General features: G+C 48.0%; 1 protein-coding gene and 1 pseudogene across 1 annotated transcript; one reads left to right on the top strand and one right to left on the bottom strand.

Moving 5' to 3' along the window:
• The first annotated feature begins 621 nt into the window (after nucleotides 1-621).
• LOC136549501 (AAA-ATPase At3g28610-like) lies at nucleotides 622-9164 on the top strand (annotated as a pseudogene).
• Nucleotides 9165-9458: 294 nt separating this feature from the next.
• Nucleotides 9459-10602, bottom strand: LOC136548192 (AAA-ATPase At3g28610-like). The gene has a single exon (XM_066539802.1). It carries the CDS (start codon nucleotides 10443-10445, stop codon nucleotides 9459-9461), a length of 987 nt encoding a protein of 328 aa, XP_066395899.1. The 5' UTR covers nucleotides 10446-10602.
• Between the last annotated feature and the right edge of the window lie 329 nt (nucleotides 10603-10931).

Here is a 10931-nt window from a genome sequence, read left to right as displayed (position 1 = left end):
TAATGATTAGCAGCCTGTTCGGGAGGCCGTATCGTATCGTGGATTATTTACTGCTGGCTGGTTTGGTGTGAGAGAAAAACACTGTTCCTAACTGGAAATTTACGATTGTTTACGAGCAAGCGAACAGACCGTAGATGAAAAAGAGGAGTGGTTGCGCCGGCCGGCAACAAAGTAAACGGTGACTGGATGCTGCACCCATATGTTAAAGTCCTCGATGTTGAGGGCCAGTCCTCCTCATCACGTCGTAGGATACCGAGGCATGTTTAGATGTTGAAAAATTTGGTAAAATGACGCTGTAGCAGTTTTGTTGTTATTTGACAATTAATGTCTAATCATAATCTAATTAGGTTTAAAAGATTCGTCTCGTAGATTTCATCTAAACTGTGTAATTAATTTTATTTTTTATTTGTATTTAATACTTTATGCATGCATTCAAAAATTTGATGCGACAGAAAATCTTAAAAAATTTGGCATTTTAAAAGGGAACTAAACGGTACCAAAGAAAGCAGGAGCCAGGAGCTGCCACTGACATCAGCTATTCCACGGTTTGACGCTGGTGAGGCGACGCGCGCATAGAAAAACAGGGCAAAAGCAGCTCCACTCCCACTGTCCACTTGCTTGCTGCCTTGGCGGTCAGAGAGCCTGAAGTTTCCTGGTAGGCACGCACAGTGTGACAGCTCACGGACATACTAGTAGCCCACTGGCTAGTCATCTCCTGCTCACTCACATTGGCACCGTCGCAGCCGTACGTAGCTGCCATGGCGGAGCACGGCAACAGGGCTGTGGCGCGGTGGCGGCGGTGGGCGGTCGCCAACCTGGGCTCCTTCTCCGCCCTGTTCACCAACACCACCAGCTTCGGCTCGGCGTGGCTCATCCTGGCGCCGGTGGTGTCGCTGGTGGCCACCTACGCGCCGCGGCGGCTGTTCCTGACCTACTTCAACCTCTTCCTCCGCCGCCGCGCGCGGCGCCTGCTCAACGCCGTGGACCCCTACGTGACCATCGACATCTCGGAGCCCGGCGGCGAGGTGCGGTACTCCCGGTACGGCCCCGTCTCCGACAGCGACAGCACCTACGAGGAAGTGAAGGCGTACCTGAGCGGCGCCGCGTGCTCGCAGGACGCGCGCGAGCTCCGCGCCGAGGGCGCCAGGGAGGGCAACGGCCTCGTCGTCAGCATGCGCGACGGCCAGGACGTCGCCGACGAGTTCCGGGGCGTCTCGCTCTGGTGGTCCTCCGTGGTCCAGAAGGACGTGCAGGGCCAGCGCAAGGCCGACAGGCGGTTCCAGCGGCTCACCTTCCACCTCCGCCACCGCGGGGTCGTCATCGACGAGTACCTGCCCCACGTCCGCCGCCAGGGCCGCGAGATCCTCTTCAGCAACCGCCACCGGAGGCTCTACACCAACATCAAGTCACGCGACTCCTTGTACGCATCATTCAGCAGAACAACTCACAAGCTATTTCGATCCATTTGATTGCTGATTTCATTTGCATCCATGGTGGCATGATGCAGCAGCTACGAGTCCAAGTCATGGAGCTACATCGACTTCGACCACCCGACGACGTTCGACACGCTGGCCATGGACCGGGCCAAGAAGAGGGACATCATGGACGACCTCGACACGTTCCGGAACAGCAGGGAGTTCTACCGGCGCGCCGGCAAGCCGTGGAAGCGCGGGTACCTCCTGTACGGGCCACCGGGCACGGGCAAGTCCACCATGGTCGCCGCCATGGCCAACTACCTAGACTACGACATCTACGACGTGGAGCTCACGGTGGTGCACACCAACAGCGACCTCCGCAGGCTCCTCATCGAGACCACCAGCAAGTCCATCATCGTCATCGAGGACATCGACTGCACCCTCGACGTCACCGGCGACCGCGCCAGCAGCAGCAGCAGGCCGCGGCGGCGAGAGGCCGACGAGAGGGAGAGGCCGCCGCGTGACACGACGGTGACCCTGTCCGGCCTGCTCAACTTCATCGACGGGCTCTGGTCGGCGTGCGGCGGCGAGCGGATCGTCGTGTTCACCACCAACCACGTCGAGCGGCTGGACCCGGCGCTGATCCGGCGCGGCAGGATGGACATGCACATTGAGATGTCCTACTGCCGGTTCGAGGCGTTCCAGACGCTCGCCAAGAACTACCTGGACGTCGACGACCACGAGCTGTTCGGCGCCGTCGGGGAGGTGCTGCGGGAGGTGAACCTTCACGCCGGCCGACGTCGCCGAGTGCCTCATGGCGGCCAGGCGCGCAGGCTCCGGCGAGCCTTCTCGCTGCCTTGAGATATTGATCGATGAGCTGAAGAAGAGAGCGGTGGAGAAGGCCAAGGCCGAGGCAGAGGCCAAGGCGAGAGCAGAGGCAGAGGCCAAGGCGTGGGCGGAAGCAGAGGCCAGGGCGGCGGTGGAAGCAAATGCGGCCGCAAGGGAGCGTGGCAACCCACGGTAATTCTGAACACGATGAACAGAAAGCTTGGATTTGTGAGAATTTACTAGTAGCAATCCTGAAGGCCTGTTTGAATGCCTTTAGGATTTTGAAAAATCAGATAAAATTTTAGGATGTGCAAACGGTAGAGTTTCTAGAAGGGGTGAGAATAATCATATGACTGGATTCTTAATACCCGAATCCATCAGTCTCAGCTGCTTTAGGTCCTGTTTGAATCTTCAGGGATTTTAAGAATTTAAATAAAAATATCTAATATGTTTTATTAGATTCTCTGTCTGTAGTTAAAATTCAGTTGGGGTTCTAAGGGTTTTTTTTATCTAGATTTTCATAATCTCTAAGGATTCTAAGATTTTTTAGATTTTTCTTCTCTTCAAGCATGAAAAGGCGAATCTACCCTGCCTTTATATTCTCTTCTAGAAGCGCACGCTGGACAAAAAGCTCTTGAGCTGGCTTGGTGGCTCGTCTCAAAAGTGCTTTAATTGAACTCATTTTTCTTTTTATCTTTTAAAATGAAATTGACTTAATTTTGAATGAAATTAACTCATTTTTCTCAAAAGCTCTAGAAGCGCACGCTCCTCCCTCGGCTTGATAAGCTTGGTGTCAGTTGGGTCTTAGCATCCCTCCAAACCAATGTCCTAGCATTTGTTGCCTACCACGGTGCTTATTGAACAGGGCCCGAAGAACAACAAAATAAACTCGAAAAAATAGTTTGGCTCAAGACCAGCCCCGTGTATTTATTTCACATATTTCTATACACAAAATATGGACGTGACGGATCGGATATGATTTTTCAACCCATGAAAAACCACCTCTCTTTTTTTTCCGGTCCAACCGAGAGAATCTTCAAGAGTCTTTCTAAAATCTATTTTCTAAATCATCATTTGGAAAGTCATTTGAGTAAAACCGCTTTATATACTTTTGTACACTCTAATAGCTTTTGTGTATTTTTGCACATTTTTTAGAGTCATGAGTCATCCCGCTCTTCATCTTTAGCTAGCAAGAAATCTTAAATAAAGAATGTCTACGTTCGAAGATTTAATAAAAAATTGTTGGAGAGTACTTTTTTTTTACCAAAAATCTTGCTTTTTGTAAATTAGAAAGGATATAAGCTGCGTGTCGCTACCCATGACCGTGCTGTCACAGTGCGCGCGTGCCTACTAGGAAACTTCAGCCTCTCTGACCGCCAAGGCAGCATGCAAGTGGATTAGTGGAGCTGCTAGCTTTTGCCCTGTTTTTCTATGCGCGCGCCACCTCACCAGCGTGAAACTGAAGTAGCTGATGTCAGTGAGACAGTGACAAAGTTCAGAAAGTGTGATCAGCTCCTGGCTCCTGCTTTAGGGGGTGTTTGGTTCGAGCTACTAAACTTAAACTTTAGTAGCTACTAAACGGTTCAGTCACTTTTAGTAACTCCAGAGTTACTAGAGATGACTAAAGCTCTTTTAGTAGCTTTTAGTCATAATGTTTAGTTAAAAAATTACTAAAATAACTAAAAACTACTAAATTTAGTAGCTATTAGGCAAACAAAACAGGCCTTCGTGATGGCAAGGATTGGCCCGTTACATCGAGGACTTGTGACATATGGGTGCAACATCCAGTCACCGTTTACTTTGTTGCCGGCCGGCGCAACCACTCCTCTTTGCCTTGCCTATGCTGTCCACAACCGCACTTTTTTTTATGTTCAACTAAGCCCTCTCTCTGTACTTACGAATGAGTCACATGCATATGTTAACATATTGTTAGGTAAAAGATCTATCTTTTTCTCGAATACGCAAGAGCGTTGCGTATCTTTATGATAAGTAGAAAATAGAAAGTTTTTACAAATGACCGGCATCCGGCCGACAACCCAGGGGTGCTACATGGTTTGAATACAACTTTGAAACCTCGGTGGACAGTGGGCTACCCCCGATGCTAAACTCCCAAGGTCCTTTGCCCCCGCCTGAATCCACTGGTCGGCCTGAGCTTTAATGAACATCAGTAGCTCATCTACCGTGGACGTGGCCTCTGGGAAGCCGCGAGCATTCCGTTCCTTCCAAATTTCCTAGGAGACGAGGCCGAATAGGGAGTCAAGGCCCTTTGTTGTGCTGCTGATTCCAAGTTGATCGCAGCCGTCTCCACCAAGCATAGACTGACTGCTCCAATGGCGGTAACTGGTGTCCTAGAGCTTGGCAGATGCGGAACCAAAGCTCTCGTGCGAAGGGGCAGCAACACAGAGTGTGATCAATTGTCTCCGGCGCCTGGTCGCAGAGGTAACACTCTTCTCTCGCCTCGAGTCCATGCCTTGCCTGGCAAACATTAGTCCAGTGACGCCTCCGGAATGCGATCCATAGGAAGATTTTAACTCGAAGTGACGCCCAAGTCTTCTAGATGAGAGTGTGGCCTCGGAACGGGATTGAACCTGTGTGTAGCCTAGTGTAGGCTAATTTGGCGCTGTAGTTCCCGTCAGGTGTCCAGCGCCACACGGTCTTATCCGGTTGTTCACCGAGGATGGTATGGTCTAAAGATGGCAACGGGGCTCCGATACCCGATACCCGACGGGTATTTGATCCATTAGGGGATGGGGATGGGATCATATCTTTACCCGCGGGCATCTAAATGGGCAAGAATCCATCCCCGATGGGTATAGCGGGTACGAGAACATTCCCTGTTTACCCGTCCCCGTTACCCATTGGGGAACCCGACTATTTGAGCTGTCATGCAAGTATTAGGCCCAAAGAAGCTCAACATAGGTATTTTGGCCCAAATCTGAACAATCATATATATAGTCTATGTGTTCTAGGAACCCTAGTTCAATTTTTCGTCACCATCTCCGCCAGCAGCACAAGCACGCCTGCCTCACGAGTGCTTGTGCCCCTCGCTTCCTCAATTCGGTCTCTCTGCCACCTTTGCTCGTCCTCCTCGCAACCTCGCTCCTTCTCCTCGGCATCTCCGAGACTCCGACACATATACCTGGGTGAAGAAGAAATGTCTCTGATTGCAAAGCTGCGACCCCAAGTGTCCTTGTTTATCGGGTATGCAGTACCCGTCAGGTATCTGTTACCCGACCGATGCCCGACGGGTACGGGGATGGGCAAGAATCTATACCCGAGACAGTTAACGGGGACGGAGACGGGATGAATTCTCCGCAGCGGGGAAGAGAACGTTCCGATGATACCCGATGGGTACATCCCCGTTGCCATCTTTAGTATGGTCCGCTGCCTCCCACAGGGCTAGATACTCGGCCAGTGCCATCGTCGTCATGGAGCCCGAGAATGAGGGCATCCAGTCTCTGGCTATTAGCCCTTGGCACACGGTGAGGCGTTTCCTAACCCTACTGGGCACTAGGCACACCAAGGTTCGAGCGATGTCTGACGGCACGGTGCCCTCGATCCATCGATCATCCTAGAACTTCGTGTTCCGCCCGTCGCCGATGACCGTGTAAGTTGATGCTCTGAAGAAGGCCTGTACTTCTGGGTCTATGTTGATCGGTAGCTCGCTCCAGGTGCGTGAGCTGTCTGTTTTCTGCAGCCAAAGCCACCTTGTCTACAGCGCAAAGCCGGCAAGCTTGAGGTCGTACATACATTAACATATATAGTCTATTCCGAACAAAGTGGTATTCCCCTTGTCATTAGACGATGCCCTATGAACACCAACATATTCCCGTCCAAGAAAATACGCATACATTGATTAATGATTGCATACTCGCCACTTCAGTGGCGCTTTCTCACGAGTTCATCTAAGGGGGAGAAAGAGAGAGAGGTAATTGCAATCATCGTAATGGCATCTAGTCATTTTTTTTTGTTTTGATTGACATATATGTTTAAGATGCACAATGAGTCAATTATTTGTTGCAGGATGTTATCCATGTCAAGGGATATTCCTTTGGAGCTTGGTTATGAATATTTAGCTTGATGAGTACTTGCACCATATATAGGTGCCCTCATAAGTACGACTGCCTAGAAGATTAACCCCCTATCCAACTTTAATCGGCCGGTTGGATAGGAGCTTTAGGCTACACCCAACAGATGTGCTCACGCATCATGATCTCTAAGGGACGAGGATCTCCCATACAACCATATGGAGAGTGTTTCGACCGAGAGACCACCCTCAGTAGAGGAATCTGACCCCTCAACGCTTCGGCCACTTGGAGCACAATGAAGGGGTCCAACCGGGTGGTCTCAGAGTCGAGCACGTTCGCCACTTCTTGAGGTAGCAAACACATGCGTCAAAGTCATATGTAATAGTGCAAGAAACAAGAAATACCACACCTTGTATTGTGGTTGCCTAGTGTAGAATTGAATCACACTTGAGCCTCTTTCTTTAAATTGTAGTGTCGTCGATTTGATCTTCACCATTTGAGGGCCTTGAACACTGCTATTGTTGTGAGCATGTCTTCCTTGAGCTTGTGACTCATGATCTCTTAGACCATATGATCAAGACTATACTTTCATCCATAAGTCATTTCTTCGTATGATTGAACAAATATTTGATCCTCCACATAGCATGACCACTCATAGCAATTAGTTCATGGGCTCATTGCAAGTACTCTCTTATTCACTTTAGCCATCACACCTTGGCCATCAAGCAATCACTTGCCATTTACCTTGACTTAGTACCTCAGCACCCTTTCCTTGCTACATTCACCCAATCGAGCCATTCTCAAGTCACAACATGCGTTGAATCAACATTAAACATATTTTGAATTTCATTTCTTCAAGAGTAAAATGCACGAGCAGTCCTTAAACTTGTCTCCTCATGTCATTTAGCTCTCAAATTGCAATTTGAGGTACCCAAACTTGTTTTAGGGTGTCATTGTCACAATATGTCATCTAGTACCAAATAATCTCCAACCAGCCAATGTGTTGGTTTGTAGCACTCCATCTACATGCTCTCCATCTCTCTTCTACCTCCATCTCCTTTCTCTCCCACTCTCTTCGCTTTCCAATCTAGTGTGGCATAGTCACCAACTCACCATCCCCAACCCATGCATTCATCATCCTCCACATCAAAGGCCACGACATGTCATCGATAATGGTGGCGACAAGGCCAAAGCTAGTGCTCATTAGGTGAAAGAGGTGGACAAACAATTGCTTTGCCATTAAGTTCCTACCATGGTCAAGAATCAGGTGTGGATCCAACCACTATGGCAGTGGTGTCATGATACGGTGTAGATCGGGTCTATTTGGGCCTATGACACACTATGGAAAGTTCTGGGACCTGAATAACACACCGAGATAAGTTCGGGGACCTAAAAACAACAACCGAAAGTGTGGGACCTAGATGACACACAAAGACAAGATTGAGGACCTAAAGGACCTAAAAATGCATTTTAAGAGTTTGGGGACTTGAGTGACACCCCGAGACAAGTTGAAGGACGCCCATGTATTTTTACTCTTTCTTCAATATTATGTCTCTTACTTGAATGTCTTTATGTCTATCAATTTGGAGATCAATCAATCTTCCATAGGATTCACCATTTCTTTTGACCAATATAAAATTCAGAATTAATATTCTTGGATTGATTTGGCAAGTGCTCTTCATGTGAGACCAACCCATATGTAATATATCATGTCTCTATTTTTCTTTAGCCTATTCACCCCCTCTCTAGTTCGCCATCTCGACCCTACACAGTGGCAAGTGTGTAACTTTGGTGAAAAGGTGGAAGTGGGGTGAAAAGGTGGAAGTGGAAGCAAGTTGCTGGGTTTCCATGAGAATTGTAAGTGGAGGAAAAGATGTTTTTTCTTTGTAGTAGAACCTATTATCCATTCCATCTATTTGGTTGGCTTTTAGCTTTTTTTTTAACAAAAGCACTTTTGGGAGCCTAACCAAACACACCCAAAGTTTATGTCACTAGCAATGCTAGATAACTGCCCTTAGCACAAAAATAAAAGGGGTAACAAATATACATGCTCTAGCTCACATATCTCTTAAGTAAAAAAATGGCATCACATACTCATTTGTTTTATCATTATATATTATTTTTAATGTACTCCTTCTGTTCCACGTCATAAGTCATTTTGGTTTTTTTAGGCATATCTTATATATATCTTAGGTGTATAGTAAAAGCTATGTAGCAAGAAAAACCAAAATTTCATTAGAAAAACCATATTTACTGTGCTTCAACTGTATTATAAGAGCATTTCTAAATCTCACTCTCTAAATCATTATTTTGAGAGCCATTTGCATAAAATTCGCTTTCTATATCTTTTCACTTTCCAACAGTTTTTCTATATCTCATGCGCACTCTAGAGAGTCATTCTCGTTTTCTATTTTTTGCTAGGAAAAATCCGGAATAGAAGATGGCTATATTTGGATGACCATTCAGAGAAGCGGTTGGAGAGTAGAATTTCACTAAAATCTCTATTCATAACATTTAGGAAGAATATGGAGAGTCTCTTGGACATGCTCTAAGTCGAGGTTAGCTAAAACACGTGACTTGAGGTTAGTTTTTCTCAAAAAAAAAGGGGAAGGAATAGAAGCTATACGTGAGTATTCGGACCTAATCAGAACTGAAATAATTTGATCATTTGGCCGCAGTGATAGAGAGAAATTTGTGCTGCAGCCGGCCGGGTAGATCTAGTCTAGAAAAAAAATGTCAGGAGCTTTCTACCCTTCATTTTTCGTCTTTTACTCTCCTTTTAAGTTTTGAATAACTGCAATTTTATAAGGGTCTCCATGCTTTTAGTAGCTGTAGGAGCTTGAGCTCCACTCTATATACTTTATAAAACAATCAAGTACTCTTGAAAAGTCAAACTTGACAGTTTTTACTAACTGTTAGTTAATTATATGAATGTTCAATTTCCAAAAGTTGCATCAATAGATTATCAAAATTAGATTTTAAGATGGTGTTGATTTTGTAGTACGTAATTGACGTGAATGAAATAGAAATCAATAACCAAAATATACTCTCGATGACTTTCTCTTCTAAACTATGCCTTACTTTGCCAAATGGATGGAGTAGTATATTTGGCTTACATTGATTCGTTATAAGAGAAAAACACTATTCGTTCGCTGAAAAATACTACATGAAACCTAACTGAACCTTATTAACTTTCCTTCGTCACTACACTATTACTAATACTATTGTCACCATGTTTCTCCTCTTGCTTCTTCCCGCGGTTTCTTCGTCTCCTACCCTTCTTTTCACCGGGCGATTTAGCCGCTTCTGTGGCCGCCGCCGCAGCCCCAGCCGCAGCCTCCGCCATCAGCTTCTGCCTGGCCTTGTCCTTCTTCACCTCTTCTATGAGGTGCTCAAGCGAAGACTCCACTCCCCGGCCTGCGCGCGTGGATGTCATCAGGCAGTACTCCGCGACGTCGGCCGGCGTGATCTGCACCTCCCGGAGCAGCTCCCTGACGGCGTCGAACAGCTGGTGCTCGTCCACGCCGAAGCAGTTCCTGGCCAGCGTCCTGAACCCGTCGAATCCGCAGTAGGACATCTCGATGTGCATGTCCATCCTGCCCCGCCGGATCAGCGCCGGGTCCAGCTTGTCGACGTGGTTGGTGGTGAACACGACGATCCGCTCGCCGCCGCACGACGACCAGAGGCCGTCGATGAAGTTGAGCAGGCCGGACAGCGTCACCCTTCTAGGCCTCTCGTCGTCGTCATCGTCGTACGACGACCTCCTCTGGCGGCGGCCGCCGCGCTTGCCCGTGAGGTCGAGGGAGCAGTCGATGTCCTCGATCACGACGATGGACTTGTCCGTCGTCTCGGCCAGCAGCTTGCGCAAGTCGTGGTTGTGGCGCACCACTGTGAGCTCCACGTCGTAGATGTCGTAGTTGAGGTAGTTGGCCATGGCCGCGATCATCGTCGACTTGCTCTTGCCCGGCGGCCTGTACAGGAGGTACCCGCGCTTCCACGGCTTGCCGGTGCGCTTGAAGAACTCCATGTTGCTCCGGAACGCGTCAAGGTCGTCCATGATCTCCTTCTTCTTTGCTGGGTCCATGGCCAGCGTGTCGAACGTCGTCGGGTGCTTGAAGTCGATGTGGTTCCATCCTCGGTCTCTTGAGTAGCTGTTTGATGTTTGCGTTTGCATTGCCGGATCGGAAACAAATAATGATCATCATGCATGACATGATTATATGTGCATTGCTAATGAACAAATTAATAAAGATCGTATATATATATATATATATACCCTACCCGTAGTCGCAGATGACGTTGTTTGACGTGTGCATTGCCACACGTGGTGGTTGAAGTAGGACTTGAGCAGCCGCTGCGGCACGTACGCGGCGATCAGCGGCGCGATGATGAACCACGCCGTCGTGAAGTTGGCGAACCACCACAAGTCCATCGTCGTCTCGACGCCGCACCCGGCCGGAACGTTGACGCGACGGACAATGTGGTGCAACAATTTGTTAATTTGGTAGTATGCCCAACATGTACTGCTATCGTTCTATGTATAATGTATATATATATGGCTCAGATGTGACATCTTAGCGGAATCCAACTGGACCCATCATGTCGTAGGCGCTATGGTATTTGCATTGTCGTAAATAAACAAAACTAACAATGCACCGAC

Source organism: Miscanthus floridulus, chromosome 4, assembly GCF_019320115.1.
Source record: "Miscanthus floridulus cultivar M001 chromosome 4, ASM1932011v1, whole genome shotgun sequence".
Taxonomy (NCBI): Eukaryota; Viridiplantae; Streptophyta; class Magnoliopsida; order Poales; family Poaceae; genus Miscanthus; species Miscanthus floridulus.
This window is presented reverse-complemented; position numbering and strand designations above follow the sequence as displayed.